The following is an 18,740-nucleotide window of genomic DNA, read 5'->3' as shown; positions in this document are numbered from 1 at the left end:
TTTGAAGAATATTATCTGCATACAGTGGCTGGATCTGCCTATACAGCCAAGCCTCTGTTGCTATCCCAAATCCCCCTAAGGTCCCCCTGCACTCTGCAATCCCTCATAAATCACAGCCACGCTGCTGACAAACAGCTTGTCAGAGCTGGCTTTGTTTATCTCTATAGTGTCAGTCTGCTGCTCTCCCCGCCTCCTGCAGAACTCCAGTCCCCGCCTGCATCCCTTCCCTCCCTGCTGATTGGAGGGAAGGGACGGGGCAGGGACCGGAGCTATGCAAGAGGCGGGGGAGCAGCTGAGACTGACACTACAGATGTAAACACAGCCTAACAGCACGGCTGTGATTTATGAGGGATTGCAGAGTGCAGGGGGACCTTAGTGGGGTTTGGGATAGCAACAGAGGCTGGGCTGTATAGGCAGATCCAGCCTCTGTATGCAGATAATATTCTTTAAACACACCTCGGGTTCTCTTTAACATAATACTGTTTGAAAATAATGGATAATTTTGATTACCTCTATTTCCACCTCCTTTGAGGTGGTGTTTGTAATTTTCTGTGCCTCTATCTAATAAAACTTTAATGCAAAAAAAAAATGTTTAAAGGGTTTATATAGTATATCATTAAGAAGGATAATTAGTGATTTGACTTTTCCAGTTATTTGTGAACTACTATCTTTATTTCTGCATATTATGGTGTACTAACTTATGAGGTTTTAACAGTATGCAAAGATGTCTAAAGCCTTGTATACACGCTTGATTAAAGTTGGCTGAGGCGGCCGATAAGTAATGCCTCAGCCTATAATCAATCGTGTGTACAGTGGCCCCCAATCAGCGACCCGCAAGCGATCCGCCTGATGGATCAACTCACCCCCTGACTAACAATACCTTTGAAGACGCTGCTCCCCCATCTTCCACTCCTTTATCCATCCTCCTCCGTGCATAGCAACAGAGTGCGTTGTCAGCTACACATAGGTCCCAATGCCCGACAGGCGACTTTGGTCAAAGGTATGTTTGCACCTTAAAGCGAACCCGAGGTGGGCAGATGGGACAGAGAGGCATGTTCTCTGCCTCATGACATGCCTCTGTGTCCCCACACCGCCGCACTATAGCCCCTCCCCGAGATTAGCAACAATATTTGTCGATATCTCAGAGGTAAACACAGGGAGAGGGATTCCCAGTTCAACGCGCCTGCCATGAGCTTTCCTGCAGGGTTTCCAGAGCTGCCATTAGGCAGCTCTCTCTCCCTTGCTGCACCCCCAGCCGCTCCCCTGCCTCCCTGCGAGACACACAGTCTCTCCTTGCAGCGTCGTGATCTATACATCATGAAAGTGGGCCAGTGCGGCCCACAGGAGCGCCGGGGAGCGGCGGTGTTTGTGGCTACCTGATCCGATCAGCCCCACGGATCAGGTAGCCTACTTTTTTTTTATTATTTTTTGAGACCACCTCGGGATCACTTTAATTGTAATTATGTACACTAAATATTTTCTATAAATCAACAATATGTTATCATTAGTGGTTACTAAGAGCTTTTCATGTGGTCTGTGGAAAGAATATATGTTTAATAATGTTAGACAGGTTAGAGAAAATAAGTGATCTAGAAAACCTATACTGTTTTGTTTAGTGTCTGTAATTACGTGGCAAATGTTTGCTAGTTACCTGCGTTATATCAGAATATAATAGCACTCATTTGTAGCACCTGCAATGAAACCTTTTCCTTACCACTGACTGGGCAGTGTAGGTCAGCAGCTAACAGATGACATCATCATTTTGCTCTGTAACCAAACTCACAGTGCTAGGCCTCTTTTCCACAGATTTTGTAAACAGAGGCGCCAAAAGAATAAAATAGACCAAAAATGTTAAAAATGCTTGGAAGGCAGTGGTGGACTTACCTCCTAAAAGCAGACACAAAAACGGTCGATTTCAAAAAGACATAAATTTATTGACATACTCCCCAAAGTGTTGCAGCGCGTTTTGCAGTTTTGACCTGCCTCATCAGGCAATAACCAGGGGTATAAGTAACAGTAAATGCTCAGGGATGCACCAGGCGCCCCTTGACAGACAGACAGACCAGAACAACAACTGCCAGACAGGTATGCGGTCTACTATCCACATGTATTTTACATTTTGCCCATTGATCCACTTTAATGCTAGAATACCAGATACTTAAAAATCAACTTTGTAGAAATCTCAAACTGGTATATCAAAAATTGTACCTACTAATTTAGTGAACTGGATAGCTGTTCCACACATTAAGTGTGATAAAATTTACACATTTGCTTCATGCAAGGGAATATTCATAATGCTGTGAACATTTGCCAAGCACAGCCCATGCCATGAATTCGGACACAACGCAACAGTTAAAGGAATCGGTGGTTCTGATTTGAATTTTAATCTTTGAATGTTCTTCTGCATCTGCCAAGCATGTCTTTGGCATGAGGGCAGAGGGCAAGCTTCATACTGATTTCTATAGTTACTTGCTTCTGAAATGGAGCACTTCATCCCTCTCTGGTACTTCTCTTTCTTTGAGTTATTCACTTCTGCTGGCATGCATTCTCCTTCCCCTTTAGGCTTTAGATGTTTGCGAAACTTGGCACGACGATTTTTAAACCACACCTAATAGACATAAAACAATTTTTACTAAGTAGGTTAGTAAATGATAAATCTATATCATGATATATTATACACAGAGAATGGTAAACTTACATAATTAATTTTGTAAACATTCCAACAAGAAAAACAGAAGAAAGACTCAGTAATTAATCCTTAAAGGAAAGGAATGAGTATGTAGCCATTGTTGCGCTGGGGTGGCTACATTTGATATAGGGGGACACAAATAAGGATGTAAACATTTCTTATGAGAGGAGAGAACGATGGACAATCCGGTTATAGGGGAGTCGAGTGTGATGATTGGTAAATGACCTTGGGGGTCACCACAGAGGGGGAAGCCAGGAGACTGGACTATGGGGGGGGGGGGATCATCAAAGAATGCAGGAGGGACACATGATTTGTAGTTAACAGTAGGCTCTGAGGGAGAAATTCTGTTGCTTACTCATATTTGCAAGATTTGAGAAGCAGACTGAACTATGTTTAAAAATAGCAACTAGTAGCTAAAGAAGTATCTGGGTGTTGCAAGTAGGTGGTGAAAAAAATCCTGAAAAGTACTTTAATCAATTAGTATGTATCAAAATATAAACAAGCTCTATGATCAAGTATCTATACAAGGTCATGAGCCTTGAAAAAACAGTAATCTGAAAAGATAAAAAGATTTTCACTTTTTTGTCCTGCACTTTTCAAATCCAGATCACCATTTTATAACGTGTATATTAGACCTCATTCAATGTCCATCTGGGCTTTTTGTTTTCTTCAAAGAGGTCCACTTTCAATGGAAAACTAACTTTTACACAAACGTTATCCACCTTCACTGGGATTAGTGCCATGATTTTTATTAAGAGGTGTGCACAGAAAATAGTGAACCATACCTGAATCCTCGATTCCGGCAGATTCACAAAGACAGCCAGTTGTTCTCTAGTAACCAAATCTGGATATGGTGTTTTTTCAAAGGCTTTCTCAAGAGCTTTGAGTTGTTTGGCAGAAAAGCAAGTCCTTGAACGACGTACATGACAATGTAATCTAAATCTTGACGTTTCCAAAAAATCTATTAAGTTAAAAGAAGAAGTTATGATGAAATAGTTGCTGCATAAGGGATTTCTCAAAACCTAGACAGCATGGTTTGTTCTATTTCATGTGCTGATTCGATACTTAACAATTACTGATATAAATACACAGCGTGTGACATTCTATTCTTACTTTCCAAGCACTATTTTGATTTTGTTTTTCATTCTCTTATCGCAAGTGAAAGGTATGCTTCTGAGTAATCAGTAGCAGCATCACTGTGGAAAATACATTAAAAAATACTTTTTCTAGATGCTTAACCTACCTGGCGGTACTCAGCTTCAGAGGCTGCGTCCGCAGTACGATTTTATTTAACAAAATGTGTTTTTTTATGCTTTAGTTAGCATTTTGCTTGCTATGTCCCCCAAGCCCCGTTGCACCTAACTAAACCCCCCGATCGCCGCCGGCAATATTTACCCCTCCGCAATCCCGCGAGAGCCGCAGCTTCACCATTCAGCTTCACTCGTCGCTGTGGCGATGATCGGACATGACGTCATCGACATCATGTGCAGTCCAGATCCTCCCCATAGCGAAGCCTGGAGCTGATTGGGAGGCTGCGCCATCGCGGTTGGGGGTGGGATCAGTGTAGAGAGGCGAAACTTAGGGGACATAGTTAGCTAGCCAAGTGCTAGCTTAAGCATATACTGCAAATTTTATTTTAAAAAATCCTCGCGGGGCCATGTGATCCTCTGCAGCGGCTAGCCCGAACGTAGCTTGGGGTTACCGCCAGGAGGGTTAAGGCCCCTTTTACTTTTGCAGGCTAAACCTGCGTTGTGTCACCCTATTTTGCTGCAAGGCTTTTACACTTGAAGACTTTCACACTTACTGTGGGTCTCTTGCAGTGCACCGGAATTGTCTGATCTGACACAAGGGCAACAGCGCGTTAACGCAAGCACTGCGTTTACTGCACGGTGCTTGGAGTAATGGTAGTCTACTGGCGACACGCGTAGTGTAAACAACAAAGCACGGCGCACATACATGGGCCGATGGGAATCTCAGGGAATCCCAGTGATGTACTTCCTGCCCAGCAGTCACTGAGCAGGGGCAGAGCTATGCATATGACCCTGTTGGTGCTCTCTGCCACTTGGTCATATGGTTGTCATTTTTGCGTTGCGGTGGGATGCCGCAGGGGCATCGCATCCCCACCGCAATGGAAAAAAATAGATGTAAAACTGACCTTAAGGTCAGCTTTTAAGCAATACCAGTTGCTTGGTTTTCCTCTCGATCCTTTGCCTCTTAATACTTCAACCCTGAATAAGTATATACAGATCAGGTGTTTCTGACATTATATTTAGATCTGACAAGACTAGCTGAGTACTTGTTTCACGTGTGTGATTCAAACACTACTGCAGCCAAATAGATCAGCAGGGCTGCCAGGCAACTGGTATTGTTTAAAAGGAAATAAATACAGCAGCCCTCACTTCAGTTGTCCTTTAAGTACACCACACACAAACCTAGGCAATTTAAACTCAATATAATATGCACAAATACATAACTAAAGACTATCTTTAGTGAGAACTAGGGATGAGCGAGAATGCTCTCACAAAAAGCGAGAGCATTCTGTAGAGTGTCTTAGTGGGATATGCGGGGTTAATCTGGCTACCTTCTGCATTCTGTTGCATTCCATGGGCATACACTTTGCATTCAGAGCCAGAACTTCCATCTCTGAATGCCGAAGTGTACGCCGATGGAATGTACCAGAATGCAGGTGTTAGCCAGGTGAGTTACGCTGTCACCTCCCACAATTTGCAGGATGTTGCTTTTTGCAAGAGCAATCTTGCTCATCTCTAATGAGAACTACATGCCAGTCCAAAAGATCAAATTGCTGAAGAACTATGCTCATTTCAGCATTTTCTATAAAGGTCATATTTGACTCCACTGCTTCCAAATTGAAGCCCCCAGCTGATTCATTAATGTGAGGTGGCTTCATTCACTAATACAAAAAATCGAGATTTCTTCTCACTTTCATCGTCATTGTAATTTTAGCAGCCTGTAGCTCCAGAAATACTTATATGAAATGTCTTGGTGTGTAACAGGCTAACTTCTAAGATAAACTATGGACAAAACTTTTATTTTCCATTCTGGAAAGAATAGGGAGAGGTAACAACTTCATTTTTTTCTTTTTTCTTTTTTTGGGGGGGGGGGGGGGGGGGGTTACCTTACCAGTCACTTCAAAGTTTATAGAATTACAGTTTAGTATTTAGACATTTATTTTCTTATCCCTGCATTTTAGTTTTTTGGGATTTTTACCTGCAAGAGAGTTAATTGAGTGTCTGGCGATGTCACATGCCGAGAGTGGCATCTCATGTAACTCCTGATGAAAATTATAAAGCAGATGGAGTCTAGAACTTCCATAATGATCACAGCTGCTGCAGAACATAGTTGCTTGTCCCAGGATTCAAGTGGATGATCTAAAAGAAACGTGGCAATCTTTATGCAAGAAAAAGATTATTTGAAGACAGCATGAACTTTAACCCTTAGACTGACAGTTTTATGTTTAAAAGCTACATGCCACTGCAAACAATGCTTGAATTGTGTTTATTAAATGTTTTGTACAAATCTACATGTACCTACATTCATGTTAGTCAGTAGGTATAATCAATGAAGTGCAAACAAATTTGAGATGATTTAGAATTATGTTAATTATTATGATACAGAGCTATGTTATTATGAAAAAGCAAATGGGCTAATCCAAATCTTGTAGTTAAAACTTGTGGTCCATTTTCAAGCTGTATAGATTTGGAGTAATATTTACATAATTCTGCATGAACACAAAATTATTTTTAGTGAATGCCTTTAGACATCCATGTCACACAAATATGGGGAAACAAAAATGCATAAAGAGGTCTGCGGCAGGCATAAGTAGTTTTGTAATAAAACGCCTTTAGACGTTCGTGGTGTATGGATGCAGGAACACAGAAATGCCTACAGGCGTCTGAAGCAGTTTGGAGAGTTTGGTGGTTTGGAGAGCAAAAGATCAAAGGCTGAACCGCGGATAATCTTTGTTATTCTCGGTACACAACATGCAATTTCTCACCAGATAATTGGTCCAATAGATAATTTCCGACAGGCCGGATCTGATTTCCGATCAATTTTCTGTTTACTTCTATACAAAAACAATCAGAAATTAGGACGTGTTGGAAATTATCTATTGGACCATCCGTCTGGTGAGAAATTGTATGGTATGTACCAGGCATAAAAAAAGTTTGCAAAAGACCTAAAAAAATAGATACAAAAGACATTTGTCTCTCGTTCTCTCAAATCCATTCCAGTGAAGTAGATCTGCAGACAATTGTTTGTTAACCAAGGTGTGTGTGAGATCTGCAGATATTTTTGTACACAGCGCATGCATGATAAAGAAAGGATCACTGTGAATCCAGCCTTCAGACTGGCTTATTCAAAATTCTAATTGCAACCTAACGGAGATGGCAGGTTATGCTAGAATACATACTAATGGGTCTGAAATCTAAAATTAGAGCACAGAAGAGTAGACTACTATGTCTAAACACTAAAGCCTGGTACCCACTTTTAATTATGATTGGCCAATAACTGACCAATTGTATCACCTGGATGTAGTATGAGGGTAAACAGATATTGAATACTATAAGTAGATTGTGTAGGTTAACCCTCATATTACATGGAGGTGGTAAAATTGGTCAGTGATTGGCCAATCATAATTGAAAGTGTGTACCTAGCTTAAGTGAGAAACAGTGATATAAAATTAAATGAGCTGTTTTGTTGCAAACATTGTTGCTTATAGTAGTGCAATCAGCTATTAAGTTTAATGATGCTGATACTTTGTTTTTATATGGGTCATATGGTTTTTAAAAACTTAAATCCTTGAAAAACTAAAAACCATTATATATTTAAAGATCAGGTACTATTTAGTGTGAAAATATGCAATAATAGTGCAAATTAGGAAGGGAAATTAAAGGATAACCGAGGTGAAGAACAATGTTAGAACAGGGGGAGCAGGCATGTATGGGGAGCAGTCCTCATGCCCACAGGCTCCCCCCGTTTGCCTCCGCCCCCCTCCGTTCTCTTGTAACAGCAATCAGAAGTTGTTTCCAGCTCAGCAGCAGTATGCAAGCACTAGGCTCAGCGGCACACGTCATTGATCCACCCATGGGAGCACGATCAATGATGTGCGCCGCCGGGCCCAGCGCTTGCACACCGCTGCCGACCCACTAGCAGCTTCTGATTGCTCTTACGAGAGAACGGAGGGGGACAGAGGTGAACGGTCTAACAATGTACTTTATCTCGGTTATCCTTTAACCACTTCACCCCAAAGGGGTTTTTACCCTAACGGACAAAAGCGATTTTCATCTTTCAGTGCCCATCCCTTTCATTTGCCAATAGCTTAATCACTACTAATCACAATGAAATGATTTAAATCTTGTTTTTTTCACCACCAATTGGGCTTTTTGGGGTTGATATTCGTTTTCAGTAATTACTTTATTTTCTATGCATTTTAAAGGGAAAAACAAGGAAAAATAAAAAAAAATTACACGATTTCTCCAATTTCATCCCCTATAGTTTTAATATAGACACTGCTACTGTGCATAAAACCCACACATTTTATCTGCCTATTTGTTCTGGTTATCATAAGATTTTAATTATGTCCCTAGTACAAAGTATGGTGATAAAATAGTATTTGGAAATAAAGGTGTATTTTTTCTATGGTGTTTTTTTTTTTGCACTATTTTCACGTGCACGGGAATGCACATGCTGGAGCGCGCACGTGCACGCATGGGGGCGCACACATGCACGGGAGCACGCATGTGCACATGTAAGGGCACGCACATGCACACGCACAGCGGCAGCAGCACTGTCTGACTTATAAAAACGTCCTGGAGCCATTAAGAGGCTCTAGCAGGATGTTTTTATAAGTCAGCTTGTCATTAAGTGGTTAAGTACATTTTTTACACCACTGTGGGTTTCATATATGAAAGTATTCAAGTCCTACCCCATAGAGCCACATTAATCCATGTCAGAATAACAATGCTAATTGGTCTCTTTAAGCCCTTTACACCTTCCAGGTGGTTCTGGGTCACCATGAGCTGTCTGGGTATTTTGCAGAATAACAATTGCATGAAAAAAAATGTTCTGATGTTCTGAACAGCTCTAGTGAACACTTCCCACAAAGCCACATCTTCCTCTCATAAAGCCTGGTCTCCTTGTCCTAGAAAGATAGATTAGCATTGATCAGTTCAGCTCTAGTTTATACGTGTGGTGTAAGTGTATGCAATGTTATTCCTGCGTGGGCAACAGTATCTACATGACCTATTTTATGACTGTCTGCTACACAGAATATATTTATATAAATTTTAACTAGGACTACGAAAACATTATTTTTAAGTGAAAGTCAATCTGTGAGGTAGGAACACCTTTTGCTAGAAAGTGATTCTTTGATGTATGTGTATAAGAAATGAGATCTGCAATGTGTTTGGCAAAGCTGCTCTTTGTTTAGGTCACACATTTGGTCACTTGTAGAGATTTTTTTGTGAAACTGATTGGATGTCTGACGCAAACACGTCTGACAACTTACCGGTAACTCAAACTCAGAGTAGGTTTAGATGTGTATTGCTGCATTAGTTTAAGTACAAATAACTTTGTATTTAATGCATCCTTCTTATTTTTAGACCTCCCCCCCCCCACCCCTTCCTTGCCACCCCCAGGGGTAGGGCTTTCATATCTGTAGCAAAATCTAAATACAGTAAATACCTATTTCATTTCACAGGCATGTTTAGGTAGAAGAATGAGCAAAAATCTAAAATTGCACTTGGAAATATCATCTGAAATATGTTTGGAAAAATGCATGCAATCAAAATAAAATCACCGAATATTTATTCAGCCATTTGATGCAGCCGAAATACACATAAAATAATATGAATATTTTCTATAAAAATGCTTTACACCCAAAACTGTTCAATAAATTCTTCAACCACCAAACCAATTTTTCAAGAATATTTACTATGTATAATTATGATGTTGAGATAATTAATGTGATCATTAATATAAAAACCTTTAGTTACGAGGTATATTGCTATGTTAACTGAAAGTGTCATTGCTATGTGCCTGCGTGTTGTACTGCTCCTCTGAGTCACTGATACAGTTACAGCAAACATGCAGCCAGTGGAGTCAGAGATCTTGATGCTTGTACTGTATGACTGCTGAAGCCAAATGATCAACAAAATTACCAGACAGCTTGTAAACTTAAAAGGTAATAAAGACTACTTTTATGATTAATCTGACATTTTTCTCAACACTTTGCAGATTACATCTCAATCTGGCAGTTCCTATATTTCAAGCACATTCGCTTTCTTAATCATTAATACAAAAATGTCATGTTCTGTTTGACGAGTTTTGATCTGCTTGTTGACCCTTACCCAGGGACGTGCTGAGAATAAGCCTCTTTTACATTACTTTCATTTGTATTCTGTACAGTCAAGCTCATTTTTTGTTGCATACATAAATAGATTATATCTGCAAAGATGGTTTGGTAAATTTAACACTTGTAATAAACTTACCTATCTGCAGTATATTACTTTGCTTCAAACAGTAGAGTGTCCTTTTTATCCAAAAGAAGCTCTTCGCTGAACCTTCTCCTCTGTAATGCTCAGCTTTATCCCAGCTTTTAAAAGCACAGCAAATCAATATCGTTTTTTTCCAAGTTATGGTCAAACAGGATTAATGATTTCAGGGTATTTAAAACTCTAATTCTTTCTTTAAACTTTGTTAAGATCAACACCTGTCTGTGCAGTTCAAAGATTATGCCCTAGGTAGGAAAAGGAGACTTAAACAGGGGGTAATAAAGGAATAATTTTAAGCAGAAAGTCTGGATATGGATAGCTGATATCACCGGGAAAAAAGTGTAAAGTACCAAGACTAAAAAATAAGCACCAAAAAGAAAAACAATTACTTTATTCACTGCGGTTTTAGTTTAGTTCTTCACCTATGCAAAAATAGAATGCACACTAAATATACACAGATGTGAAGTAAATGCAGTTTACTGGTGAAAAGATTTATAGTTTTTTCTCCCCTTTTTTTATTTAGTCATTAGGATTAGAATTTACTAATAGTTTTTCTTGGAACTTTTTATTCTGAGAAATATATGAAAATGGTTCATTATTGTAAATTTAAATGCTGATTTCACTGATAAATGTAAGTCCATAAAAAAAACGTAATTATTCATTACTAAAGGCGATGATGAGCAGATTTAACCAAGAGACAAATCTCTCTCTGATTGAATCTGATCAGAGTGAGATCGGTCAGCTGCCCATGTGCCGCAGGCTGATTCACGATTGATTTCAGCACCAAATCTCTTGTGAATCGGCCGAGTCTGCTGCTGTTCCCGCAGTGTACAAATGTGCATGTGTGCACTTATACATTACCTGCCCTGTGTCGCAGTGCCCATTCGGTTTTTGAATCTGTTGCTCTTTTGAATTCCGCTGGCGTGGCGCATGTGTGATGTCACACATGGGCCATGTGGTATGCACTGGCAGCTTGTATAGGGTTAATGGAAGAGGGGCAGATTCAGAAGACGGAAAGCCACCACAACACAGGACAGGTAATGTATCAATGCACACACATTTATACATTATGGGAACAGCGCCGGGGTTTCATCGCATTACTCGCTCTTCCCAATATCACTCGCTGTTACCACTGCGCAACCGATCAACCATGACGGCCCAATATCTTGCAGCATGTCCAGTCCACATGCTCGGCCTGAAATTGGGCGCATTGTCAATCAGACATGCACTTGGTGGCACTTATTTACATCCGATTCGCTAATAATCAAATTGGATGGATGATTGGCTAAGTTGCTAGATGTATAGCCACCTTAAATGTCTGCAATTTAGGTCACCTAATACAATTGTTCCTGATCGTTTTCAACATATCTGCAAAGTATGTACAGGTGCTGGCAGGGCAGCAACTGAGCATGCTTAAAAACTATTCCACAATTCCTATTATTTTTCACCATGGGCACCAGCATTTCACTCCTAATTGTTCCCACCTCCCATCTTAAAAGAGCAGAATACAAATTCTCGCACATATACAACCAGAGTGCTTGTATGGGGAAAGTCCGTTTGAAACGATCCAGATCAATTTTTCAGCAAGACTTGGTGTACAGAGGCGCCAGAGTCGAATAAAAATGTTTAAAAACCATCTAAAAGAGGGGGATGTTCAGGTGGACTTACCTCCCTCAAAAATATAGAACTCAATTGAGTCACAATATATCAATACAAAAAATGTTTTATTTAACTCCACTTAGTGCAACGCGTTTCGCAGGTGTGGTCCTGCTTCATCAGGCAAACAGGAGTATAACTCAATGGGTCTAGATGCAGAAGTGAGCACCTCTCTTGAGAGATGCTCACTTCTGCATCTAGACCCATTGAGTTATACTCCTGTTTGCCTGATGAAGCAGGACCACACCTGCGAAACGCGTTGCACTAAGTGGAGTTAAATAAAACGTTTTTTGTATTGATATATTGTGACTCAATTGAGTTCTATATTTTTGAGGGAGGTAAGTCCACCTGAACATCCCCCTCTTTTAGACGGTTTTTAAACATTTTTATTCTACTCTGGCGCCTCTGTACACCAAGCCTTGCTGAAATCTTGATTCCACCCTCGGTGGAGGGGTGCTACCCCGTTTCCTATCTACAGAGAGCGACATCTTAATAACCCGAGTGGGGTCAGGTTCTAATACTCCCCACCTGCACTTGAAGTGGTTGCCTATGGGTAACCCATGTTTGTGAGTATTTCTAAATATTTTGCTTTAAACCACAACCAACTTAACAATACTACACCATATTGGGCTCTCGATTTCTCTTTGTTCTTCCAAGCAGATCCAGATCAATTGTTTAGGATGACCAATATTGACACTGTGTACTGAGTTTTAGACAGACATGGCTTTTGCGATGACAGAATCTTGTTTACTTTAAAGCGGGATTGTCACCATAAAAATAACATTTCAAAAGCAACTGCTCTAAGTGTATTAAGTAATAAAGATGCTACTCCTGTATTCAAAACTATTCTGCTGTTATAGTTTGGAGTTATCACATACCTTAGGAGCACTGGCCCTTTAATTGCGATTGCCATCAGCTGGCAAAACAGTTGCATGCTGTGGGGAGGGGGATAGGGAGTCTTTATCTATAATATATTCCACCTCTTCCCTTTTAAGGACAAACAAAAAACTGTGGGATTCAATATCACAGAAATGTATTGATCTACCCTATAGAGTAGATCAATACATTTCTGTGATATTGAATCTCACAGTTTTTTGTGTGTCCTTAAAAGGACAGAGGAGGAATATATTATCGATAAAAAGAGCTCCCCCCCCAAAAAAAACACACACACACAACTGTTTTTATGGCAATTAAAAGGCCAGTTCTTAAAAGAAGGTACTGTACTGTTTTAGACATGATTAAGTGTAAAAGGAATGCCTGTAGTGTTTTAAAGGATGAGGGGACTGCATCTACACTAAAGAATTATGGGAATGCAACAAAAACTGCAAAAAAGTAATCAGACTTGTGAAACTGGAAGCGAAAGAAAAAGTGGCTAGTGAGAAGTCAAATCCTAAAAAAGTTTTACAAATATATAAATTCTACAAGAAAGAAGGTAGGGAATATAGGACTTTTACAAGAAATGAAACTTGATTGTGGAGGACTGAGTAAAAGCGGACATTTTAAATGCTTGCTTTGCTTCTGTCTTTACCAAGGTGATGCCTTTAGCTCATGATCTGGTCCTGGGTTGTTCCCAATCTACCTCATTCAACAGGAAGATGGGCAGGCACGATCAAATAATATTAAGATAGACAAGGCACCTGGCCCAGATGTCATCCATATTAAAAAACAGATCAGCAGAATGTTCCCTTGAGTGACAGCAGCGTCTTCCCACCTAGGCCCATATGCATAGTTACATAGTTACATAGTTATTTTGGTTAAAAAAAGACATACGTCCATCGAGTTCAACCAGTATAAAGTACAACACCAGCCTGCTCCCTCACATATCCCCGTTGATCCAGAGGAAGGCGAAAAAACCCCCACAAGGCATGGTCCAATTAGCCCCAAAAGGGAAAAATTCCTTCCCGACTCCAGATGGCAATCAGATAAAATGCCTGGATCAACATCATTAGGCATAACCTAGTAATTGTAGCCATGGATAGTTATTGTAGCCATGGATAGTTTAACTTTTTTCTATAGAGTTTTCTCATAGTACATATTTTAAAAGTAAAATGAAAACTAAAGTAGCCACATATGCGGATGATCTTTTGTTTTATCTAACCAACCTGCATATATCATTACCCAATCTCCTTGCGGAGTTTAAAACATATGGAGAACTCTCCAACATGTCAATCAATTATGACAAGAGTGAGGCCCTCGGAGTCCTCCTCCGTGGAACTCTTAAATCTTCTTTACAGAGCAATTTCCCCTTTAAGTGGCCTAGCAAATCCCTGAAATACCTTGGCATTCAAATTACTCCGAACCCCCGAGATATGTTCTCTCACAATTTACCCTCAGCCTTAGATCGTATCAAACAAGATTTACAAAACTGGGATAAACCTCAGTTCTCATGGTTCGGTAGAAGCTGCATTATTAAGATGACAATCATGCCACGACTTCTCTATCTTTTCCAGACAATGCCCATTTTTATCCCTTCCTCTTACTTTAAACAAGTTACCCAGGCTTTCTCTCGAATTATTTGGAATGGTCGTAAGCCCAGGCTGAAATATTCCATCCAGACTGCCCCTAAAGATCTGGGAGGTACGGCGGTTCCTAACCCCAGATTGTATCATCTGGCAGCGACCCTTATTAGGATCATAGATTGGCATACACATGCATCACACAAACGATGGGTAGGTATTGAGGAGGAGTTAATGGGTAGTAAATTGACTCTTTTAGTTTAGTCCACACGCTCTCCAGCTACCCCTTCACTGGCCACGACATTGATAACTCAAACACTAAGGGCATTCTCCAAAATGAGGGAAAAACTATCTATTTCCCCCTGGCCATCCCCCCTACTACCCATACTGGGTAACCCCAACTTCTCACTGGGCCTAGGCAGGAATAGCTATCAGGCATGGATGACTGCTTCCCCCCTACGGGCTATGCATCTAATTTCAGGCGGGGAATTTCAGGTCTCCCTCAATACACCTAATCTCGATACTTGGAGCCTGCTTCAATTTAAACATTTTCTTTTATCCCAAGGATCGAAGGTGAATTTCTCTATACCCCTGTCCACTTTTGAAAAAACATGCATGGGCGAGGGTTTGATAAGAGGCACTCTTTCTCTGGCGTACTCTTTATTGAATGACAATGAAGAACCATGTCTAACTTATAAAGCTAAGTGGGAAAGGGACCTAAACCTGACCCTTCTCTGATAAGCAATGGCACAGGATACTTGTCTTCTCCCATAAGTCTTCTATATCCTCTAGGAGCCAGGATACAAAATCTTCACTAGGTGGTACCTCACCCCCTCTAGACTTCACAAAATGTACCCATCGTCCTCCTCATTATGCTGGAGATGTGGATTGGAAACAGGCACACTTCTGCATATCTTTTGGTCTTGCAGCAAACTTACGCAGTTCTGGGCAAATGTGAGAGAGATTATGCATGTTAACGGATTATCTTCCTCCAGACTCTCCTGCCTTTTTCCTTTCGCACCATAACCACTGGTCGATAAGGAGATATAAAAAAACACTCACCAGGCATTTAATTAATGCTGCAAAAATTCTAATAGTTCAGAAATGGAAACAATCAGATTCACCGTCCATACAGGGAGGATTTAACCGCTAGCCTGCATGATAAACGGGAACAATATTGGAAGACTTGGTTTGGTTGGTTCGAGTTTAAAGAATCACCTAGGTATGCCTCTCCCACATCCAATTAAGACTTGGCGCTAAATAAAAAAGTAATCCACGGGAACCACATCACTCCCAACCTATAACCCTCTCCCCCCCTTAGGCATTGACTTTATTTGTCGTTGGGCACCTGAGTGTAGCTACACTCTTCCTCCTCATTGTGTTCTCTCCTCTGTATCTTTCTTTCCTTTTTTTCTCTCTTCCCTACTTTTTTACTCTTCCTCCGCTTTGTGCATCCCGGATGCATTTTATTTGGACTATTTTCTTCTTTTTGATGTAGGTTATCTTAGACTGTTTTCTCAGAGGTGTAACCTACGAGTCTACTAAGACGAAGTTACGATTGACCTTCCATGAATTCCTAGATGTATGTTCCCTTTGGGCCCTAGGATTCCCTTTGCACTTTGCTTTTGATATAGGACTTTGTTTCTTAATGTTCTATGTAAAGCTGTTGTAGGCCCCTCTGGCCTACAATTATGTTATATGGTACTTTATTCCAAAGAGTTGTAATGGATTCTCAGGGGCGCTGGTTGGCCACGGAGAATGTTTCTCTGTTGTACCAATGCTTTTCTGTATTATGGATGTATGCTATTACTTCTTTATTTTTCTGTTTCGATTCTTCAAAAAATTTGGTATAAATAAAGAATTTTTAAAAATAAAAAGTAAAATGAAAAATTAACTTTTCATCACTCTGCAATTAAAAAAGTACCAAAAATACTATAAGAACTATTTTAGGTATTTCCTTAGGAGAAAAAACAGTAGAAAAGGTTAATTGTATATGGGACCTAGTTTACTACAGAAGAGAATGCTGTATTTGTTAAATATGCTGGATATATACCTCCTGTCTGGTATATTTGCAAGAGAATGAGATAGTTTAAAACATTGATTTGTTTATATACCTTTAAGCAAAGTGTTACAATGTCAAATTGATTTGGGACAATGAACCATTTCTGAGAAGTTGCGCAGTCAGTGCGATGCCTAATGGCCTAATTTCCATGGTTTATATATGATTACATCTACTTTTAATGACAATTCTAAATATATACTAAACTGGGAAAGTGATGTAGGTGAAGATATTGCAAAAACCAGAATACATGCTTGATGTATGTGTACTAACGTAAAATTCCTACAAGGCTGAACTGAAACAGCCGTTTCTCAAAGTATTGGATAGCGCATCCTGCTAGACCTGTAAATGTATCTACTGGGTTTGATCCATGAGGTTGCAGGAAACATGATCAAAATGTCTGACCTACATTCTGGTTGCAGCAAGGATAATTTAGGCTTAAGGCTGTTAATGTCCGCTACAGGTTTAGATAAAATGGAGCTATCGGTAAAAGGGTGGTGACATTTCTGTATCATTCATGTAGGATGTATTCAGTGGTATATACTGGTTTTTGCTTTCACAAGGCAAAGACAAAACCCAAAAACAGTTTAAACTGTTCTTTTGGTGAAAAAAATTAATGAAATGCAATTTAGAACAAAACAAATGTATTAACACCTGTTAACAAAATATATATGGGTTGATGCATCTTCAGCTGCAAGGGACTCACTGTAAAAATATGCTTAGCAAATCTACAAAGGAAAGGCAGCACCTTTGTAAGCATGTCACACATAAGATATAGTAACTAATGTTTTTGTATCTCTTTTAAAAGTATGATGAAAAAGCCTCCCAGGGGGTGGCCTTAAGCAGGTTTTGCTTAAGCACAGACTCCATGTGCTCTAGCTCTCCCTCTGCGCACCATTCACCCAGCATCTGTAGTAAAAGATCTTCCAGTGTCATCAACCTTCCTGGGGTCATGAGGTTACAGATCTTTATAAAAACGTTCTACTGTGCTTTGTTCACTTACAGAATTGAATAGACAGGAGGTTACCCGATTAGAGGGTGCGTATTGATTACACTTTACAAACGTCATGCTTAGATTTTAGGTGATGTATAAGCTGTTACATTGTGACAACGGTGTAAAAGAACATGGCCACATTGATTCTGAACACATCTGCTGCTTTCTGTTTGCTATGCTTCACTACACTGTATTGTAGACAGAAGCATTCTGCACTTTCACAGTAGACAAACTCTGCTGATCTGTACAGGAGAGAAGGATACATCTAAGCTGATAAAAGGGTTATCTCTCTGTAACTCCAATATGGTCTCCATCCTCTGCTGGTGAAAAAGGAATACAAACATTTAATTATTGCTTGAGTAACAGTTTTACAGTGAAATAGACATATCACATACATACACATATATACAGTACAGACCAAAACTTTGGACACACCTTCCCATTCAAAGAGTTTTCTTTATTTTCATGACTATGAACACTGTAGATTCACACTGAAGGAATCCAAACTATGAATTAACACATGTGGAAGTATAGTACATAAACAAAAAGTGTGAAACAACTGAAAATATGTCATATTCTAGGTTCTTCAAAGTAGCCACCTTTTGCTTTGATTACTGCTTTGCACACTCTTGGCAATCTCTTGATGAGCTTCAAGAGGCAGTCAACTGAAATGGTCTTCCAACAGTCTTGAATTAGTTCCCAAAGATGCTTGGCACTTGTTGGCCCTTTTGCCTTCACTCTGCGGTCCAGCTCACCCCAAACCATCTCGATTGGGTTCAGGTCTGGTGACAGTGGAGGCCAGGTCATCTGGTGCAGCACCCCATCACTCTCCTTCCTGGTCAAATAGCCCTTACAAAGCCTGGAGGTGTGTTTGGGGTCATTGTCCTGTTGAAAAATAAATGATGGTCCAACTAAACGGAAACCGGATGGAATAGCATGCGCTGCAAGATGCTATGGTAGCCATGCTGGTTCAGTATGCCTTCAATTTTGAATTAATCCCCAACAGTGTCACCTGTCACCAGCAAAGCACCCCCACACCTCCTCCTCCATGCTTTACGGTGGGAACCAGGAATGTAGAGAGCATCCGTTCACCTTTTCTGTGTTGCACAAAGACACGGTGGTTGGAACCAAAAATCTCAAATTTGGACTCCTCAGACCAAAGCACAGATTTCCACTGGTCTAATGTCCATTCCTTGTGTTCTTTAGCCCAAACAAGTCTCTTCTGCTTGTTGCCTGTCCTTAGCAGTGGTTTCCTAGCAGATATTCTACCATGAAGGCCTGATTCACACAGTCTCTTCTTAACAGGTGTTCTAGAGATGTGTCTGCTGCTAGAACTCTGTGTGGCATTGACCTGGTCTCTAATCTGAGCTGCTGT

General features: G+C 40.3%; 1 protein-coding gene across 2 annotated transcripts in view; it reads right to left on the bottom strand.

Annotated features, from left to right (window-relative positions):
- Window positions 1-1,913: 1,913 nt before the first annotated feature.
- LOC137549590 (paired box protein Pax-6-like) overlaps window positions 1,914-18,740 on the bottom strand; it is a 28,659-nt gene continuing 11,832 nt past the window's right edge. The window contains exons 1-4 of one of the 2 annotated variants that reach the window (XM_068271214.1): window positions 10,198-10,318; window positions 5,918-6,078; window positions 3,475-3,650; window positions 1,914-2,608 (exon numbers count right to left, since the gene is read on the bottom strand). In XM_068271214.1, the coding sequence (XP_068127315.1) occupies window positions 2,261-2,608; window positions 3,475-3,650; window positions 5,918-6,047 (654 nt within the window). In that variant the 5' untranslated portion in view covers window positions 6,048-6,078; window positions 10,198-10,318 and the 3' untranslated portion in view covers window positions 1,914-2,260. Of the gene's footprint in view, window positions 2,609-3,474; window positions 3,651-5,917; window positions 6,079-10,197; window positions 10,319-18,740 lie in introns of those variants that run through there. The other variant, XM_068271215.1, reaches the window with a different exon arrangement.

This window comes from Hyperolius riggenbachi, chromosome 1, assembly GCF_040937935.1.
Source record: "Hyperolius riggenbachi isolate aHypRig1 chromosome 1, aHypRig1.pri, whole genome shotgun sequence".
Classification (NCBI taxonomy): domain Eukaryota; kingdom Metazoa; phylum Chordata; class Amphibia; order Anura; family Hyperoliidae; genus Hyperolius; species Hyperolius riggenbachi.
Note: the sequence above shows the minus strand (reverse complement) of the source record. Positions and strands in the feature narration are given on the sequence as shown.